The sequence below is a fragment of the Gigantopelta aegis genome, chromosome 9, assembly GCF_016097555.1.
Source record: "Gigantopelta aegis isolate Gae_Host chromosome 9, Gae_host_genome, whole genome shotgun sequence".
NCBI lineage: Eukaryota > Metazoa > Mollusca > Gastropoda > Neomphalida > Peltospiridae > Gigantopelta > Gigantopelta aegis.
The window spans coordinates 49,161,924-49,184,153 of NC_054707.1; the positions used below are offsets into that span (position 1 = coordinate 49,161,924).

At 36.9% G+C, this 22,230-nt stretch overlaps 2 protein-coding genes across 2 annotated transcripts in view; one reads left to right on the forward strand and one right to left on the reverse strand.

The window, feature by feature from the left end:
• Positions 1-970: 970 nt before the first annotated feature.
• Positions 971-13,062, reverse strand: LOC121380516 (insulin-induced gene 2 protein-like). The gene is made up of 5 exons (XM_041509359.1): positions 12,952-13,062; positions 10,048-10,238; positions 6,659-6,950; positions 5,815-5,914; positions 971-4,063 (listed from the first exon to the last, which is right to left on the reverse strand). Exons 2-5 carry the CDS (start codon positions 10,226-10,228, stop codon positions 4,028-4,030), a joined length of 609 nt encoding a protein of 202 aa, XP_041365293.1. The 5' UTR covers positions 10,229-10,238; positions 12,952-13,062; the 3' UTR covers positions 971-4,027.
• Positions 13,063-13,304: 242 nt separating this feature from the next.
• The window catches only part of LOC121380799 (coiled-coil domain-containing protein 93-like), a 62,655-nt gene continuing 53,729 nt past the window's right edge, over positions 13,305-22,230 (forward strand). Inside the window, exons 1-5 of the mRNA XM_041509775.1 lie at positions 13,305-13,406; positions 17,198-17,311; positions 18,367-18,461; positions 19,896-20,007; positions 20,718-20,816. Of these exons, the coding sequence (XP_041365709.1) occupies positions 13,317-13,406; positions 17,198-17,311; positions 18,367-18,461; positions 19,896-20,007; positions 20,718-20,816 (510 nt within the window). The 5' untranslated portion in view covers positions 13,305-13,316. The remainder of the gene's footprint in view (positions 13,407-17,197; positions 17,312-18,366; positions 18,462-19,895; positions 20,008-20,717; positions 20,817-22,230) is intronic.

Here is a 22,230-nt window from a genome sequence, read left to right on the forward strand (position 1 = left end):
CTAGACCGACATTTCAAATACCATGGTATGTGCTACCCTGGGGTAAAATGCATACAAGACCTTTTGCCTTGGTCCCCAAACCCACCCTGACTTAGACCCTAGACATTGTTTAAATGATGGTCATTCTGTCAGTATACTCGATGGACCTAGTTTTCACCTTTGTCACCTTTTTTGTGGGGTCTACCCAACAGCTCCCTATTGTATGGCGTTGCATGGAAATTTATTAAAATATTGACACACTTCCCCACCTGTGTGTATACTTGGTGTATGGGTCCTTAAAAACTTTTTTTTTTTTAATCTTATGGATAATAAAAGGCAAATGGAAATACATCCCAAAGTAAAATGGAATATGTGGACCATTTCATAAGCTGCATTCACACTTCCACCTTAAACTACTTTAACTAAACCAGTTTAAAATCTAGGTGTCAATGCAATCTTTTCACTGTATACCGGTATAGCTAAACCACTTTGGCATGTGGTTTAGTTAAACTGGTATATCTAAAACAGTTTAAAATCTAGGTGTCAACGCAATCTTTTCACTGTATACCGGTATAGCTAAACCACTTCGGCATGTGGTTTAGTTAAACTGGTATATCTAAACCAGTTTAAAATCTAGGTGTCAACGCAATCTTTTCACTGTATACCGGTATAGCTAAACCACTTCGGCATGTGGTTTAGTTAAACTGGTATAACTAAAACAGTTTAAATAGAAGTGCACACTGTTTTAGTTAATCTAGTATTAGGCAGAAGTGGCAGTGATGTCAGTCTGAAAAATCACAGCCTTTGATGTGTTTGTGCAAGTGCAGATAACTACACTTCTGCCATATACTGGCTCAGCTATTATACTTGTGAACGCTCGTCATTTCCAACCAAAAGTGTTTTAGCTAAACCAGTATAATTTGTTTAAGTGTGAACACAGCTATAGTGACAAACCAACTGTCTGCAAAAATAAATAAAAATTAAAACTTGGTAACTTTCAACCATATTTAATTTTTCTCATATGGCCCATCTGAAATATTTACAAATATAAACACAGTAAATTCATCATTGTGCATATACACAGATACTATAGTACCACCCAATGATACTGACAAGTGGAAACGGAAAAACAAACACCTATTTTATCTAAGAAGATATGAACAAAACCACACACGGCGTCACTACAACCAGTAAGCATAAAACAAAAACGGGCTGAGTAATGAGATTGCACGATCACATGAAATAAAACCTGTATACTGCATAAATTACATAACTTATACCATCAAATATTAAGTACGTACCTTCACACATATTCACAATGTGAAGAAAGAAAAAGAAAAAAACCCACTGATCAAATTCACCAATGATTTTTTATACAAATACCTAACATTTGTTTAGTAAATATATTGTTACATAATTGTTAGTTTCGTTTGAAATAAGGTCATATATAACCAAGAATATAGCCTACTAACTTTATAATATGAAAAATACAACACTCAACGTGCACTTTAAATAAGGCAGTATAGAAATGGACTAAAACAAACGTGTATGGATAACCATAACAATAAACACTTTTTGAGCTTTGAAAAAAAACTAATCATAAAACTTTGCAGCTTGTTTATTCGCTACAAAGTGATTATCAACCATTAATTAACTCTCTAATTAAGAGCTCTAAAAACAATTAGATCATAAAATGACTTTAGTCCTTATCAAACCCCTTTCATAATACTTTAAATTGCATGAAAATGTTAACTGCATAGTTGTAGCTTTAAATAGTAGTTTATGAGTTATTAAAAATGGTGGAGGGAATAAGTATACAGAATACATGTATAGTATGCACATGTAAATAAATATACTCATATTCTAATTTGAACTGATAAACTATGTTATTAAAAATATATTGGAAAAACAGGTTTTCTTGGTTTAAAATTTTGTTCCCGTTTTTAAACCAACTTGCAAAACTGTCCCAGCTCAAAAGATTTTTTTAGTTATAACTCACATAAGATGAAATGCATATATTATACAAGATGTCACCCATACACTTTTAGTTTTTCTATATGATAAAACTGGAAAGTTTAAACATGTACTAAAATCCAATAGTTGTAACACAAAACTAAACTCTGACAATCTACAGAATGTATCTCTCACCCGTATAATAAATATCGGTCAGTTTCAATTAAATACATGCCTCGGCAACCCATCTTGAAGTTAACCTTATAGTTTCAGTAATTTAAGTTACACAACCAAAAGCTTTTCCAAATTAGGGAGTCGAAGACAAAAACTTGTTGTTATGACAATCATCATTAGTAAATGATACATCCTCAGGATCTTTAAAAAGACGACTAGTATTTTATTCTCATCTTTCAAATCATAAAAAGATCCCACCCACAAATACTGATCACATTACTAATGCAATTTTTATTACTAAAACTGAAACCAAAACCACAAATATATCCAGTCTTACTGGGTGTAATACAAATGTAATAAAAAGAAGATATTTTATTTAAAGATGTGTAGCATTTGCACCTGCTACACCTCTCAACATATTTCAACCACTAGTATATTAAAGTGAATTTACATATATAAGTTATTAACTATCTACCTTTCAGTACATTCTCACCACTGAGACCATATAAATATACACAGTATAAAAACATATACACCATCACTCATTACTGGTACATGGGAAAGTAGTACTGTGGCGCATTCTATGTCTTCAAACAATAAAAGAACTAAATGAGCATTTGCACAATGAACGTACACAATCCATGAAATCTCTTCAGCTTTGCTGCCTCTATCACAAACATTTCTGATTATCCAACCATACACAGGGTTCCTACTTTCTTCTGAAAAAAAAAACAAGTCCCTAATTTTTCCCTATTCACCTTCAGTTTTTACAGAATTTAGAAAGTTGTACATTTGTTCTTTCTTTTATTATTTGCTTTAACAGATTCTCCAATAAAGTGTTATAGTTAATTTATGTAAATAGATTAAGAAATGTAATCAGACCTTGCCATCTAATGGTATCAATATGGTAGTATCTTGTTACAGCTCCCCATAATCTAAGTTGGCAGAGCAATTAATCACTCTCCTCAATTCTTTTTATGGTAAGGTCTGATTAATGTGATCCTTATTCCAATCATAAATTAAAAACAAAATGTTGGACATTGGGTAAATTCAGAAGAAAATTTTCTCTTCCCCCCACCCCGACTATTCTCATCTTCCCAGACTGGAATATTACTTCCATAATTCTAGATCTTCTCAAGAAAGTTGGAACCCTGTAATAAACTAAATCATTTTATCAAACACCAATACCATGAGAAAAGATGAACAATATCTTTGGTATTAATTTTCAATTGATTCCAAACCATAAAACATTGCTTTGTATTTTGATAAACACGGTCGTGTGAGCTAGCACTCTTTAAGTCTTATAAACTGTATATTTTTAACTGGCTCCATTTTATGATAAACTGGTATGTTATCAACTAATTAGTTCTTTTTTGTCTTCTTTTTTTTTTTATAGCAAGTTTTGACCATGTACGTCCTTACAAGAGCCAATTAAAAATAAAACATCTGGAACCTTTTGAACCTGATTCCAAAAAACAACCAGTTTATGAAGGCATCGTTATTCTCAACAAGTTTATAATGTTTTCGTTGATAGAAAGTACTTTATGAACTTGGCAACTGGTTCGGCACTACTGTTGCAGTGTTAACTGTCTTGTTCCTTGACAAGCTATTACAGTTCCACACCATTGTTTATGATGAAAAATGTGGCCATGTCTCCCCACTGCTGGAAATACTCCGATGATGACCCACACCAATTGTATGTGTTGCAGTAAGACTGCAATGGGAATAAAGTAGTTATGAAAATTGCATCCTCAAATAAGCCTACATGACAGTGAGATCGTTTGGCACGACACAAAGTTCACAAAGTCAACTTGCAGTTGTGGGGGTGCACACACTGAAGACGGTGAACACAGGCAGTTGAAAGAAACTGATCTCCGAGAGACCGTCCACGAGATCCAGTCCACTCTCCAGCTCCTCCCTCTCAGTCGTCTTTCATCTTGGACTTGTCTCCGTCGTACTACAACACAGACAGAGAAACAAATAGTGAAAGTTAAAATTTGTTTTGTTTAACAACACCACTAGAGCACATTTATTTATTAATCATCGGCTATTGGATGTCAGACATGGTAATTTTGACAATTTGACAATTTAGAGAGGAAACCTGCTACATTTTTCCATTAGTAGCAAGGGATCGTTTATTTGCACGGTCCCACAGACAGGATAACACATACCACAGCATTTGATATACCAGTCGTGGTGCACTGGCTGGAATGAGAAATAGCTCAGAAGGCCCCCTGATGGGGACTGATCCAAACCAACTGTGCATCAAGCTAGTGCTTTACTAAGAACTGGGTAACGTCCCACCCCCAAATAGTGAATCACAAATATATCTAAATAAACACATGGATGTCATCAGAAACTTTTAAAAAGGATTTGTTCAAGGTCACGAACTAGTAAATTTTATGCTTGAATTTCTGTTTTCAAAGGAAAAAAAGAAAACAAATTGCCAAAAGGGGAGATCATTTAAACTGCCAAGCACCGTCTGGTGTTGTGTCTGGAACAGCAGGTCCACGGTTTATCCAAACAAGTTTAATGACAAACCATGGTGGGAATTGTGAACATATTTAAAGAAATAAAAACAAACAATAAAAGTGCTTGTTCATTTATAAATTAAAAGACAGTTTGAGCTCAGTTAAGACAAAATACAGTAATTTCCAAAACAGGAGCAAGTGCTTTAACTCTTTGGGGCCGAATCCCCGACCCACGTCGTGATGTTAATTTGCGCGAAATGTCGAGTCCCGCCTGTACGCGTGGTTTACAAGCAGTAGCTATTATCGAATGCCGACTGGAAGCGTGGCCGATTGTACATGTAAAACGAGACGTCATTGGCTAATATAATTAGAAGTTTTCATTATCAGCTTGTAGAAGATTAATCCAGTGACCAATAAAAAGTAGTCTTACAACTGGGTTTGTTCATGCACCTCGTGGCTTTGTTCGGCTTTGAATTTTTTTTTAACAAAATGGACGACGACATATTTCTCAATTCTGATGATGATAGTATTTTGGAATTTGAAGGTTTCACGAACGATGACACACTCGATTTAAATAACAGTAATTCGGATGTAGACTTAAGTAGCGATAGTGACGACATACCATTGTCACATTTTCGAAATAGACGGAATATCGGTAGGACTCTTACACTGGCCCTTTGTGCTGGGTAAAAAACGGACATGTAAACAATGCAGTACACAAGGCATTCGACGTGAGCCAGCCACAGGCTGTGAACAGTGCAATGTGAACCTGTGTGTTGGATGTTTCAAGCAATACCACAAAGCCAGATTTCCAGCATTGTTTCAGTGAAAAACTCCAAAATCAATCAGAACTTCCTGACAATTACCAGTAACGTTTATTAAAACTTTTGTTTATTTCTGTTATTTATAGACAATTAAACTACTTTTTTACAATTACATCATATAAAATAATATATGTTCTTCGTTAATTGCACATAATTAAATAGCTGACAAAATTTGATGCAGATTTGTTTATTGATTAAGTTAAAGAGTTATTTTTGCTGCAGTGCATGAAATCTGTGTTTATGCTTTAGGGCACCAGCAGGTAAACACTGCCTAGAGCTGGAATTCAAAATGGCCACGAGGCCTCAAAGAGTTAACAGAACCAATAAACAGCTATGTGCCCACGCTTTATTTGAGCTAGGAAGCTATTTAATGGCTCATCAATTAGAGAAAAATTCTGATTACAAACACCTACCGTTGCCAGCTGTCTGCCAATGTTTCCCATGGTAACACCTCCGGAGAAGAAAATACAAGGAAGCCATGATCGCACAAACAGGAAGTCTGGTTCTGTATACCTTTTAGCAAAAAATAATAATCATATAATACAAGACTTCTACAAGTAATAAATACTGTAACATTTCAAACATTTCAACATTTTTAAAAATTATCAATGACTTAAATTTAAAAAAAATATTTTCTGCTTATGGAAGTAGAAACAGAAAAAATTATAAAAGTCACAATTGTATTTTATATATTTTCTTTCTTTAGCAGTTTTGGGTTTGTGTAAATAAAAAAAAAAGTGATTAACGTTCTCAACTGTTTGCCAAATTGTTTTATTATAGTAATGTTCCATATATATGCTAATGGTATTTTCAATTCTGCCCGAGCATTCAACAGAGATGAAAATGACTGGAGAATAAATGTAGAAGACTATGCAGAGTCAAGATTATTAAACAGTTTTGAGTACTGGTAACTATAGTCTGCTCAACAGGGAACAACCTTTTTTCATACTATGGAATTTACTTCAAGTTATTTATTTCTGAGCCGGTTGTTTTGTAACTTGCACACAAAACAATAGTATTGTTTTGTTATTTCTAAAACACTTTTACTTTTCTTCTTACATCAAACCAATCTGAAATTATTTAAAAAAAAACACTTTTGTAGAAGGATTGGACTGACTGCAGTAAAGAAAACCTGAATTTCAGACAAACGTAAAACTAAAATATTTTCCCCCCTTTTTCCTCTCTTTTAGGAATGAGACCAACAAAGTATGGGCATATTTCTGTAACAAAAGTATTAATATAAAACAAAGAACAAACCTATAAACCCCATTGTAAACTAGAAGTTGTGTGACAAATGTTGCCAAAACTGCGATTCCTACACCGAGGCCGAATCCACTGCGAGATCTGTCGAAGAGCCACCACAGACCAATGGACATTGCCGCTAATGAGAGCGACAGCTGCATGTTATTAGCAAAGTCTATTTTGGCACTGGCGTGGTTGATTCCCACGAACACCGCAACACACCGCATCACTCCCGACCACTCCCTCTTGTAGTAATGAGCCTCACCCAGCGTACGATCAAGATACGGGTAGAGCAAGCCAATAATTGCTGAAAACAAGAATCAATATATATTTTAATACACATTTTACACGTCTAATTAGTCACTGCCAAGAGCAAAAATCAAGGTGAACTAAAGATCACTCTTCTTAAATAATTGCTAGGAGAGCAATCACATGAAGCTTCCAATGAAATTAATTATAAATTAAATTGCATGGTGATCAAGTTCGCAGTTTTCCTAAAATGTTGCTGGGAAGTGGGAGTGATAACTTGTCTTGGCGAAGACTTATTACACATTTCATTTTGAGTTTCACAGGGCTCAAAGTAAGTGTAGTTGCCATAGCCGCAATGTGAATTGCTGTAATTCAGGGGCTTTACTGACGAGTTTTTTGTCATTAGATAAAAATTACTGTTGTCTGTGGAAGGTATTGTTTTTTCTCTTCCTGATTTTGGTAAATTTCCATTACGATTTTAACATGCATTGTTTTCATATTTTTTCTAAAGTTTCCAAATAGTGGAAGTCTAAATTCAATCAAACTGAAATTTTTATGTATATGGATTTATTAATTTTTTTCAACAGGCAGCAAGGGATCTTTTATTTGCGCTTCCCACAGGCAGGATAGCACAAACCATGGCCTTTGTTGAACCAGTTATGGATCACTGGTCGGTGCAAGTGGTTTACACCTACCCATTGAGCCTTGCGGAGCACTCACTCAGGGTTTGGAGTCGGTATCTCGATTAAAAATCCCATGCCTCGACTGGGATCCGAACCCAGTACCTACCAGCCTGTAGACCGATGGCCTGCCACGACGCCACCGAGGCCGGTATATATGGATTTAGGGTCTGTTCAACAACTTAACAATTATGTAAGACTTTGGTGGAAGTATTATGGAATGCATTATTTAAAACTTATTTTTGTCAATATGTGCAAGCTTTAAGCATGAATTAAACATTCGTTCTTGCAATTTTCAAAGGAATACATACATATAATTAGAGAGGAAACCCACTTCACCACTCAATGGGCTACTCTCTGTGATTAGCACCAAGCGATTTTTCTTATAAACATTATTCCACAGACTAAGGGAATCTATCACTGTTGTATAGATAAAGCAATCACTGTATCTATAATCTCACAACAGTGATCGATTCTTTTACTTGCCCACTTAATTACAACAAAACATTACTAAACTAAGTTTAAGGTTTGTACAACACTAACAACTGCCAGTAGTAGGGGAGTATAGTAGGTGGTTACAGGTGCCTCGTAACATGTCAGTAACTATAAAACCCACAGCTTTAGCTGATGGGAAATCACAGGCTAGTTGCATGGATAGCAACAAGAGACAAGGATCTGGGATGTGGAGGTGGACAGCAAAGGAAGTTGAACGATAGGAGTTGCCATACAAACTTATTTAATGATATGCGCAAAAATATCTTGTCCAAATTACCGTATTGTTCCTATTTGTAGCTCCCCCTCTAATATAAGCGCCCCCTATGATCACGAGAAATGTATCATGAAACGGTACCTGTAAAATAGTAAAACTGGCTTACCTGACTGCCGACTTGCAATGATTATAATCGGTAAACAAATAAAATCCAAACAGGTGAAGCACTACGACACTAGTATGGGCGAACAGTATGTCACACATGTCGTTTATCAAATGTATGTCGCTGTTATCTCCACGCAGAATGAACGCACGACACTCCGTTAACGCTGTTCAAAACCGGAAGTACAAACATACCGGTAGGTATTTACACCGACACCGTAACACCGTTTAAAAAACGGGTAAATGATAACTAACTAAACTGCAAACTGGAGTCAAATATCAACAATTTAACTTTAACTAAACTTAAAACTGGAGTCAAATGACAATAATTTGTGTATACAGTGACAATCGAAACGTGTCAGTTACAAACTACCGGTCAGAGCTATCGTAGTCTGTGCTGTCTGACTGATGATCCTCGTCGTCTGTGGAATCTCTGTGGAATACACTCCGTAGGCCCTATATGCCTACGTGCACAGTACCATGTATTTCGATAAATCAGCCGACGATGTACGGTACGCTACATCATTTCAACAAGAAAACGTCACTGGTAGAGTGACTCGGCAGAAAAGCTTTTGAAGTCTCAGCAAGCCAGACGCATTGACAGTTTGATACGAGGATTTTTCACACGTATTACGAAACGTGTTCTAGTACTCTAATTAGCGCGCCCCGTTTGTGTTTTGCATCGCGCCCGGGCGCTACAAATAGGAACAATACGGTATGTGACAACATAAAAATGTAATGACTATAAATAAAAAGTTGAAAATATTAATTTGCTAAAATATCTTTAAAATATTGATTAAATGCAGAATATAGCAAATTGACAAATAAATAATTTAACAAAATTCTGAGAAAAAAAGATGAGTTATGGTGTGAATTGTCATAATTATAGGATATTAAGCGAGCTTCCATTTTGTATGATGTTTAAATGTTCCAAGTAAACTGATTTTCAATTATTACGAGCTTTAGTGAGTGACAATGAAAATTATTTCATGAGGGACATAAACATGATACGAAAGGGTAGCAAGTTTAATATCTTATTTATTACCCATAATGGATTTCATTTATATCACTCAACTCGTTTGGTTCATGTTCCTGTAAGGTTATAGTGCACCAATTGACGAGTCGGTTCATGACGTCGAAGTGTTACATCCCACTTGGCATTCTAGTAGGATGTATCACTTTGATATGTACCACTTTGAGATATTTTTAACCATACAGGAAATAAAACATTTTATGATGTCGGGCATATTTAAAAATCATGCAGTCCCATGCAAAAGCTGGCTATTCTGTCCCGTGGGCAAGAAACAATAGTACATACCACAACCTTCGTTATGTACCAACTGTAGAGCACTGCCTGGAAGGCGTTATAGCCCAGTGGTCCCACCGACTAGACTGACTTCACATCAGGCAAGCACTTCACCACAGGGCTTTGTCCCACCCATACTTAGAAAATGTATGGCATGGACACTCATGAAAATGTTAATAATTACAAACAGCTCCTTATGCACAAAAATTGAACTGAACTGCTTATTTTAAAACAAAATCTACCAATATGCTGCTGAAATTAAATCATGTACATTACATGGAACCGAGTAAAAACTAACCTGCTGCAGTGCCACAGCTTGGAGCCACCCACCAGGCTGACGAGAAGAGACTGGCCAGCACCTCTGGAGGGAACACTGTAACCTGGCGTTGTACTTGTAGAAGGTTTAAAACCAGGGCGAAGAAAACACCCACAGTGAACAGCACAGCTCCTCGCATCACTAAACTCGAAGAGGAGGCCATCTTCAGATTTCTTTTTTATAAAAAATAAATAAATAACAATGATAAATGAAGACAATGATGAAAAAAATTAATTTCAGATCTATAGTACTTAGTACATCTTTGTATAAATTTATTAGTTTTAAAATACTAGCTCACTAAGCTACAAGCTGTGTTCTCGCAGCTCCATTTAAGTGGGGTGGCCCGCCCTGCTAATATTACATTTTACCACCCTTCTTTCACGTTCTCCGTCCTTTATTTTTCTGCGCCCCTCTTTATTTTCCAGCACCATACTTTATTTTACAGCACCTATCTCCGCAATTTCCAAATGCACACTTTTTTCTCACACATAAAAACCCCACACAACGATCAGTCTACACACTGGACACCAAAGGAAACAAGCTGTGTTGTGTACGAAAGAGCAATCGACGAAACATTTACGACAGTTACCTAGTGTTTTCCCTAGCTTGTTTTAGCATGGTGCAGCATGCACCATGCCTCAATAGTCTAGTACCATCTTGCCTTAATCAGCACCATGCTGCTCTGAGATTAAACAAGCCTTTTTCACTAATTAATTCTAAAACTGCCTTTATGAAACACCCAAAAAGGTATTATTAATTAATAAAACATGCCTTTTATATCTTTTGCCATTCATTTATTAAAGCAAGCACATAAATTACATTAATGTTTATTTCAATTATTTTTTGTGTATTTTTAATGAAAAACAAATGCCCCAAAAGTGTTTGGTCTACCATGCCTTGCCAAATTTCTAGGGAAATCACTAACTACCGTAACGTAATTTAACAGTATTTTTAACAGCCTCTATTTTGTCCCACACCTGTATCCATTTGTATATTTAATACACACAATAAAAGTTATATTTTATTTGAGCAATGAAAACATTTTTATTTTTTATGGATTCGGCAATCTCAGAATTAAAACACCCCACTTATTTGGCGCCAAATTTGTCACATGATCAGGACAGTCATTTTGTCTTTTGTTTCCACTAACTATCGTCTGATATTTTGTCCTCAATTGCAGATATAACTGGTTGATAATTGGTTGTAACTGATGATTTTTACCTTCTGTCATTGTTTATTCAGCAGTTCTTTATAAAATATTGTAAACTTTTCATTTTGGGGGGATATCACCGCTTATAAAAACAAAGGAAGTGGTAGTGTTTATCATTAAAATCATTTATCTTGGGTGCCAATATATGCACTGCATATATATATTTATAATATCGAAATTACTTTTTATCAGCTGGTGATATTTTATCACAGCGATCGATTCATTCGATGAAGATGGAAATAACAAAAAATGTATCCGACATTAGGGGATCACTTTACAAACGTCGTATATCTTAAATTTTTTATTAAAATAATAATATTAAAACTTTGATCGGTTCAGCAAAACCGGAATTGCCCATGAATGTCAGACCGATAACATCTTCAGTTCAATTAAAAGACGAGTCTGCTTGTATTGCGCATAAACCTATTTGCACTTTTTTTGTAGGCAAAATAAGGAGTATGTCTTTCCATAAAGTCTACCAACACACAACAATATGGTAACCAAGCTCCCCATACCTTTTTTTTTTGAAGGGTGTGGTGCAGCGCAGCCGCCCTCAAATTTTCACCCAGCAAGAACACTGAACAAGGTTAAGCATATGTGACTAGCCCAATGGCAATGCATGTTAAATATAATGCAAGTTGAAGTGCAAGAATTTTTTCTGTCAACTACCCCCAATTACTCGCCATTCGAGAGCTAGATGGACATTTGGACGGTTATGATTGCTTTCTCAGCCAGAGATATCTCTATAACGAAAACACAGAATGGCTGCCTACCACACAGTAGGCAAAGATTCAGCTCTAATGTACAAGAACAATCTTAGGTTTTACGCTAAATACCTTTACATTGATGAAGAAACCCGTCAGCACATATCTATTTGACCAGAACATTATTGAAATGGGGTGCTGTCGGATTTCTTCCTATAGTGTGTATTAGTGGTTACTATGTGAAACATTTTTATCAGCAAACTAAAAAATTATCAATGTAAAGGTATTTAGCATCAAACCTTGGATTATTGTTATATTAGAGCAGGAATCTTTGTCTATAATGCAGTCATTTTCGCTATGGACTCGTAGAGATCATAACTGTCCAAATGTCCTAGCTCTTGAATGGCAGAGTACCTGGCTATCTGTCAACTGCATAGGGCAACACTTTTGCTCATTAAAATTAAAAATAGATGTTTTACATTTAGGTTGTTTATTTTTAACTGAATTGATCAGAATACATTCAATTAGACGTATAGTAGTGACAAAATGAAGAAAGTTCCTAATACATGCACTGTACTCCAGTTTATTGTTAACACTAACATAATTTACGGCAATAGCCTACTGAATAGTTTTGCCCGTACAAAATTGAAAATGGGAAAGATACTTTTGGTTTATGGAACTAATACTATTCATTAAAACATGAGATGAGTAACCGTTTTGCTGTGTAGAAAACTGCATGTATTCAATTATAATAACTTTAGTAACTTATTTTCAATTTACTACATGGTTTCACCTACAGTAAGAGAAATATTATACCTAATGACGACTTGAAATATTTTGGCTGGTTATCAACATCAGCTGATGTCAGTAACTAAAAAGATAAGCCTAAAATCATAAAACAATTGATACTTTCTTAGCCTACAGTCTAAATATATCAACAGTGATGAGAGACTGAAAATACTAAACACTCACCTGTAGCTACGGGGAATGATCTGAAAGTGGAAGACAATATATTTACAATATTCAATCTGTCGATATACAAACAGCCGAGTATAATCGCACCATCTTACTCGGCTGACAGCTTTTAGCCAATCAACGTTTCACATCTAATCACGTGTATGCTCCCGCGTCAGTTCCATGAATGGGTCAGATGAGGTGCATATAGGTCATGTTCATAAAAATACACATCCGGGTTAACTTGTCAACCAATGAACGTTTATGTATAACTCGCGCCATGTGTAAATTATGTCGGTCATCACAGGTCACAAATTCTACAAATACACATCCGGGTTAAAGCGCAGTAGTTTCCGTGAAGTCACATGATAATATGTATCAAAATGGCCTCTTCCAGTATTTTTGCTGGTCGACCTCGAGCTCCATCAGCGAGATTTCCAACTCAAATCGATGCTGATGGCAGAGAAGTTGAGGTATAATATCATAAGAGAAATGTAACTGCACATTCTTCTCATCTTGAGGAGCATTGTTACCTGACTGCTAGCATATTTGATAAAAGTATAAATGAAAAGGAGATCCACCCACCTCCACTCAAGTCAAACTGCTTTTATGGACAATTTCAGTTTGGCTTGATGTAAAAATAAAATAAAAATAGTTTTTGAAAGAACAAGAATGTATTTGCAATTTAATTTTTTTTAAATATAAATTTAAAAGCCAAAAACATTGACACACTACATAAAGAAACCTGTCAGCAACTGCATATTTAACCAGAATGTATTAAGTTTTTTTCCTGTTGTGTTTGTTAGTGATTAATATGTGAAAATGTTTTTATAAAGGAACTTGAAAATGATCAATGAAAAGGTATTTAATGTCAAAAATAGGATTTGTGTTGTAGTAGAGCGTTAATCTTTGATTATCATTTGGTAGGCAGAGATTTTGCAGAATTTAAATAGAATGGTCTCTGGACGGTAATTAATGAGTGTTATAACTGTCCAAATGTCCATCTAGCTCTCTTATTGTCAGAGTACTCAGGCTACTGGTATGGCAGCTGTATAGTGGCTAGGGGCACATCATCAATGTGCACATATGCAAATATTACCTCTTCTAGAATAATGGTGGGTGCACTTGGGCAGTTGACGTGTTCGCCAAAAGTGCCATATTCAATTTGCTGAAGATGTGCTATGCAATTCATTAGTGTTAGGATTAGAATACATCTGAAGCCATCCAAATAGTGAATATGGCAAATTGATCTTCTTACTTGTTTGACATAGTACTTTTTGTAGACAGCCGTTTAAATATTAGTCCCCTACCAGTCCATCTGTCTCTCCATTCTACATATTGTTTTCCAGATGTTTTTTTAACAATGCCTTAAGATATTGAGCTGACATTTTGTATATGAGTCTATCATGTACTGTTGCAGATCAAGTTTTACCTTCATGGTGATTTACCAATGTTTGACAGAGTTATGGCCCTTGAACTTAGGAGATACGAAAATTAGTTTTCCAGACCTTTTGTTTGTAGTATGTCTGAAGATATTGAGCAGAAACTTTGTGTATAGCTTTATCACATTATGTTACAGATCAAGTTTAACTTTCATGACAATTTATCCATTTTTGAGAGAATTATAGTCCTTGAACATATATTTCTTTCCAAAAGCAGTCCTTTACCGTGAACAAAATAAAGGCAAGCTTCAAGATCACTGACCTGAAATGGTGCTAGGCAACCAATTACATGGAATTTTAAATAAAATTAATAAACATTTTATTGCAAGGCGATCAGTTTATCGCTTTTCAGGTGAGTGTGAAAACTGAAAAGAGCCGTTTTAATGACTCAAATTACATATTATTATTATTTTATTTTTTTATCTTTCATCTTCCAGTGCCTGTGGTTTTGTTTGTATATGCAGTCTGTTTCTGGTCATCCTAATGTTTGTAGTAGCCCAGTCAGGAGTTTACATCCCTAAAATTTTTGTACATACAAATTACAAGACAGTTAGGAAATGTAATTAAGTTTTAAATTGTAATATGTACTTTTAGTGATTAGCAAGGCTCTGCTAAGCCCGAAACACACAACAAATGGGTCTGGCATGTAATGCCAATACATCCTGCACATCATGCAGTGTTTGATAACAAATATATGAAGTTATCTGATGCGAAGACGAATGCCATTCAAACATTTTGTCTTCACATTAAGCAGTTTTTATCAGTTTCCAACATTGATTTTGGAAACGCCTTCATATTTTATTTTGCCACCTTGGTGTATCAAACCACCGAAAATTGTATTCAATCTTGTGCATCTAAAGAAAGATCGCACAGATGCAGTTATTTATAAACATTTCATGGAAATTCAAGAGAGGTACCATGAATACATCCCTGTTTACACAGACGGATCACGGGATGGGAATTCTGTGGCTTGTGCTACAGTTTTTCCATCAGACAATATAATTACCACGAGATTGCCCGATTCAGCATCAATCTTTACTGCTGAAATGTGGGCAATCATTAAAGCCCTGGAACAGATTAAGAATGCATGTGCATCCAAATATATAATTTTTATTGACTCACTTTCGTGTCTCCAAGCTTAACAGTATATGAAATTGGAGCATCCATTGTTTGGGATGGTGATACAAAAGGGTATGCAGTCAAAACGGCCCCATGATGAAACGGCCCTGAACATGTAAGTCAAAACGGCCAAAGAAAAAAGTTAAAAGGGCCAAAGAAAATGGTCAAAACGGCCAAAGAAAAAAGTCAAAACGGCCAAAAGAAATGGTCAAACGGCCAATAGGTACTATCACGTTAAATTAATTCCCATTAGTAATAATTAGTAATCAATATAGCCTATATCACAGGCAGTTCAAAAATATGTATCAAAACAACGGAATCACTGGTAACAATTTATTAGCCTACACAACGCAATTTACCGGACAAGTTCCATGTGGCGCTACTCGTCGGGGTGTCGTGCGTGCCCGCCCTGTAATTCATTATTTTAATAATTCAATCACAGAAAGGGAAGGGGGGGGGGGGGGGGTAGTGGACCATCTAGGCTTTCCGGGTGAGTGCGTATCATCTGAACGAGTTCCTAGTGGCGTTGCTCACCCGGGGGCCACAACGGGCCTGTCCCCCAATTTACTAATATAATTAAGACCACCAATTGACCTTGTATTTGAAAAGACCGATAGACCGATCTTTGATACGGTCGGCAGGTAACCGCAATTAGCCTTTTAACTTCTACAGTGAGTGTATCGAGTTTGTATAAAATCTGCTTTACAAACATTTCATGATACCATTCGTGTTTTTATTAGGTAATCGGTTAGGTATTCGGAGTGTTTTAAGGCTCCGGCGGTTTTGTTAATTGTCAAATCAACAGGAGTAACTTTTCCTCTGCCCTGGGTAAAAAAAAAAAAAAAAAAAAAAATCACTGTGAGTTAATCTTGAAAGAGAGCTCTTCCTTAAATATCAATAAAATACTGGTTTAATGCAACCATAGTTTGTAATAAATAGTTTTCATCGTAAATGTATTTGTTAGCGTTCCCTCTCATTTTTGGGTTTTGGGCTTTGAGGTAGGGTTGGGGTGGGATGCCCTTTGCTTGGTGCAATCTCTTGTATAATGGCTTGGGCGATGTGTTTGAAATGGTTATAATAATAACTATTCATGTTTCTCCAAAACTTACCTGTACTTAAAATCTACATATTAACACAGATGTACTAGTACACTAACCACATATGTAGATTTTAAACTCTTTGTTTATTCAAACATAAATAAGACGCAGATAATATCCGTGTAGTGAGACCGTACTATAAAAACTGTCTTTGCACAGTTATCTTTCTCGACACTTGTGTAGATGAAATACATTTTTAAAGTATTATATCTAAGGCCGTCTTGACTTGATATCTGTATTGTATTATATTTTTCCCACAGCTCTTTACACTGGTCTCACATAATTGTGTAAATAATATTTTCATATACCAGTACTTACCTTTCTAACACCCAATAGCCGATATGTATTTTTGTGCTGGGGTGTCCTTAAACATTCATTCATTCATTCATTCATTCATTCATTCATTCATTCATTCATTCATTCATTCATTCATTCATGTATTGCACCAGTCAAAAAAGAAACACTGAATTAAATATGACAAAATACTGAAGCTGAGTCTAGCTGGCGTTTGCAGTATTACTATGCCTTATTTGAAAATATCTTAACAGAAGCAACTAGTAAACTTAAGACCGTCTTTTAATTTGTTGATGTTGTATTTTGTTGTAGGTTGAGACTCGTGAAGATGAAGAACAGAATGTTAAACTTCAGCAAACTATTGAACTTCTGCTTGCAGCTGGCTACTTCAGAGCACGAATCAAGGGGCTTTCTCCATTTGACAAGGTAACCATCTTCTCACTTTGTCAAAGTGGCCTTATTCTCAGTTTGACACAGTGACCTTATTCGCCATTTTTGAAGGTGACCTTGTTCTCCATTTGACATGGTAACCTTATTCTCAGTTTGACACAGTGACCTTATTCGCCATTTTTGAAGGGGATCTTGTTCTCCATTTGACATGGTAACCTTATTCTCAGTTTGACACAGTGACCTTATTCACCATTTTTCATCTGGCCTTGTTCTCCATTGGACATGGTAACCTTGTTCTCCATTTACCAGGGTGACCTTTTTCTCCATTTGTCATGGTAGCCTTATTCTCAGTTTGACAAGGTAACCTTATTTTCCATCCTGTATTTCATAAATTAAATTATCTACTAACACACAGGATTACCAGCATTAGCATTTTGATAGCTAAAATACCCGCTTTTTACTGCTAAAGTAAGTCATATAAAATAATAGGAATTGTTATTCCACACCACCACCGCCACCCGCCTGCTACCGTTTTGATCGGGCTGCTGGTGCTCCCTTGCACCTGCCAGTGCAGGCGGTCCCTCCTCTCCCCTCCCCCCACCTTTCCTGTCATGGACGGAGGAGCCGGCTCTTGTGCCCACGACAGGCGTGCACTACAACAGCTTGTTCTGAATGTGCACGTAAAACCCTATGACATGATATGACATTCCACACTGTCATTTGTGCTTTTCATTATCGTGTACAGTGTTACATGTTATTTGTTACTGTTCTAACAAATTATTTGTTAACTTATACAAGACAAAGCAGACTGTTAAATTAGTACCTTATATAAACTTTTAAAATTTCAGCTATTAAATGGAAGTAATAAGAAATGATTGTAATATCACATGACCATGACATGGTGTGGCATGAAATAACTGTAATTAAAAATAGGTCTCGTTATCATTCTGTTGATGTTTCTAATGTCAGTCAAGTAAAAATTTAAATATTTCTAATTATAAAACATAAAAGCATGAAAGAGTCTTCATTTTATATGAACATGTATACCAGTTTGTGGTCAGTATTATATGACAGAATTATTTTTTATCCAGGTTGTTGGAGGTATGACGTGGTGTATCACAACTTGTAATTTTGACTTGGATGTTGATCTGCTGTTCCAGGAGAACTCAACTATTGGTCAGAAGATGTAAGAGGTTTTTCCTTTTTTTTTTACAATAAGTGGTACAGCTGCTGAACATTTGTATAAAATTGATGTAATAATTCACATTATTTTCTTGGACTTATTCATGTAGTTGATGCATTTAAAAATGACAGTAAAAGAAAGTCTTCATTATAATTACCAACATATATATAGATAAATAATACATTTGGTAGCTATGCTGGAATAAAATATTTGTAAATTAGTTTCAAGGTTTCCACCAGAGTATAGAGGGTAAAATTATGTACCTGAAAATATTGAAAATTAATATACTCAAAGACAAAATTTATTGTGACATGGATTGTTTGGAGTAATAAATTTGTGAATGGATTTATGGATGTAAACCAGAGAACATGTGAATGAAACAGCTCGAAGAAATGCAACCAAGCAGTTGTTGCAGCGATTGCATGCTTTGTGCAAGGAAACATGGAATATTCAGGAGAAATCCTGTCCAGTGTTCACCATAAAAGGCCAGACATTCAGTCGCAAATCATTGCCACTCTGTGCAGCCTTCAGAAGTCCAGAAGTCAGAAAAACACCATTAGTGAACTGTTTGATGCAATTTTGTCATGCCACGCCTTAGTGAAAATGACAGATGGCGAGTTATAGGGATGCTTGAATCTGGGACCTCGCAGCGTGACGTCGCACATCTGTTCAACGTCCACAGAAACACCACATGGCACTTATGACAATGATATTAACAAAACAACCAGGTCAGGGACCGTCCCTGTAGCGGCCGACCACCCGTGACAACCCCTTGCCAAGATACATGGATCCGAACCACACATCTGTGAAACAGGCTCCAGCCAGCAACCCTCACAGCCTGTACCATCCCTTTCTTCAGCGTTTAGTGGCCTCAATGAGACGACGGTGCCAGGCCTGTATCAATGCTCAGGGTGGACACATACTGACTGTGTAAACGTCACTCCGGACCCCCTCTAGTGATGTGGCTTATTTGCATATGGCAGGTGCGCCCTTTTCATGGACTATTGCTCATTTCCATACCTTCGGACATTTCTCTTTCCATGTTACAACGTCTCATACACGGCAGTAAAACTTATCATCAATTATCTTTGTCTTTTGTGTGTCACAATAACTTTTGCCTTTGAGTATAGATATATAATTTTTACAATGTATAGATAGATGATAGTAAGAGAACTGCTGTTTAAAGTTTGTCAAGACACATAAAATGAAGTGTCCAATTTGAAAACATTTCAAGCCCATAACCACCTATATGTATACTAGTAAGTGCACTTAAGGACAGTTTTGTTTTTATTACTTACCCTCAAATTATTTTCTATTATTTATCTAAAAAGACACATTAATTTAAAAATGTTTGTAATTATAATGCTGGTACTCATCATCAGACTTTTGTATTTGTGGGACCCAAGTGCAGTTACAATGTTGTTATATATTTTGCAGATCGTTGACTGAAAAGATTGTCGCCGTCCTTCCCAAGATGAAATGTCCGCACCGTATTGAGCCTCACCAGATCCAGGGCTTGGACTTCATCCACATATACCCTGTTGTGCAGGTACAGCCTCACAGAGCCTGGAAAATACCAAATCTTTGGCATCCGATAGTCGATGTGCTCTAGTGGTGTCATTAAACAAAACAAACTTTTAACTTTCATAGATCCTGGAAACAGGAGAGGTGGAAAGGAAATGTTTTATTTAACGATGCACGAAACATATTTTATTTTACGGTTATATGGCGTCAGTGGGAGGGGTGGATGTATGGTATGGTTATGTGGTAGTAAATACAGTGAAACCAGACATCAATGGGACCAAGTAAAATGTCTACTTTTGATGGGTATTCAGTTTACAGAGGTTCTGTTCTGTTCTGTATTACAAAGGGACCGTGAAAAAGGTCTAGTTTTAATGGGTATTCAGTTTACAGAGGTTCTGTGCTGTATTACAAAGAGAACTTGAAAAAGGTCTAGTTTTAATGGGTATTCAGTTTACAGAGGTTCTTTGCTGTATTACAAAGAGACCTTGAAAAAGGTCTGGTTTTAATGGGTATTCAGTTTACAGAGGTTCTGTTCTATGCTGTATTACAAAGGGACTGTGAAAAATGTCTGGTTTTGATGGAATTCCAGTTTATAGAGGGTCCAGTTTTGAGTGTTTCACTGTAAATTGCACGAAATCATAAAGTAATCATTATGTCGGATATTGTTTAAAACTAAAATTTAAAGTAAATCCTATGGTTTATGTTTTAAAAACAGATTATTTTTCTTTTTGACAGTGGTTGGTGAAAAGAGCAATTGAGACTCGAGAAGAAATGGGGGATTATATTCGATCATTTGCAGTTTCCCAGTTCAGCAAAAATCATGCTACACCAGAGGTGAGTGTTAAAACCCATTTGTATGACTATTACATGTAGCTTAGGACCAGGTTTCCCCAAGTCTAGAGCATCAGATGGTACTTAACAATTATACAAATGTAGCTGCCACAAGGAGAAATATTTTCAGAAATGTTTGGCATCTCAATGAGGTGATTTTGTGAGAAATAAATTTACATTGATATCACCAGGCAAGAATATAATATTTGCCTAATATGTTCATGCATCAGCTATACCATAGTCTGCAATGAACATATACTCTTCAAAAGAAGAAACGCAAAACCACATTGTCGTAACATTTGGAGAATTGATTTAATTATTGAATGGTGAGTCCGATAATTACCAAATGTTGCAGGATTGTTCACAATTCACTCTAGTCCATTGTGAGTAAGTGATAGGACACACCACCAAGGTCAAGGTCATCTGGAGTCAATACCGGGTGTGGCCTCCGCGTGTGTTGACAACTGCCTGGCACCGCCTGCCCATTGAAGCAACCAGAGTACGGATGACGTCCCGGGGGATGGTGGCCCACTCGGCCTGCAAGGCTGCTGCCAGCTCGGGCAGGGTCTGGGGCTGTGGTTGTCGCTGTCGGAGGCGTCGGTCCAACTCGTCCCATAGATGCTCAATTGGGTTCAAATCCGGTGATATCGATGGCCAAGGAAGGACATTAATGTTGTTGTTCTGTAGGAAAGCCGTTGTGAGACGTGCTGTGTGAGGCCTGGCGTTGTCATGTTGGAACACTGCGTTGGCGTTGGCCATAACTGGAACGATGTGTGGCCGGAGGATCTGGTCAATGTAGCCCTGTGCATTCAGGTTGCCCTGCACGTGGACCAGGTCAGTTCTGCCAGTGTGTGAGATGGCTGCCCACACCATGACACTACCCCCGCCGAATCTGTCCACTTCCTGCACACAGTTTGCCGCATAACGTTCACCACGACGCCTATATACGCGACATCTTCCATCATGACGTCGGAGCAGAAATCGGGACTCGTCACTGAACCACACCTGTCTCCATCGCAGTTGAGGCCATTGTCGATGAATCTGGCACCACTGCAGTCGGAGTCGACGGTGTTGTGGTGTTAAGATGACACCTCGAACTGGACATCTGGCACGAATTCCTACCTCACGTAGGCGGTTCCGTACGGTCTGGTCGGATATCCTGCGCAAACCTGGTATTGCTGCGGCTGTGGAGGTGGCAGTAGTCAATCGTTCCCGAAGGTGGCGTACCCGGATGTAGCGGTCCTGCCCGGGGGTAGTGACCCGTGGTCGACCGGATCTAGGGAGGTCACGTGTTGATCCATGTTGCTGATAACGGTCCCACAGTCTGGAGATGGTGCTTGGGGACACATGGAATGCCCTGGCAACGGCCGTTCTGGATTCGCCTGCGTCTAGTCGGCCGATGGCATTGTTTCTCTGC

Coding starts and splice junctions, on each gene's coding strand:
- LOC121380516 (XM_041509359.1), bottom strand. CDS start 10,228: ATGGCCTCCTCTTCGAGTTTAGTGATGCGAGGAGCTGTGCTGTTCACT. Junction 6,951..10,047: donor AAGCTGTGGCACTGCAGCAG/GTTAGTTTTTAC, acceptor TCTTGTTTTCAG/CAATTATTGGCTTGCTCTAC. Junction 5,915..6,658: donor GTTTACAATGGGGTTTATAG/GTTTGTTCTTTG, acceptor TTTTGCTAAAAG/GTATACAGAACCAGACTTCC.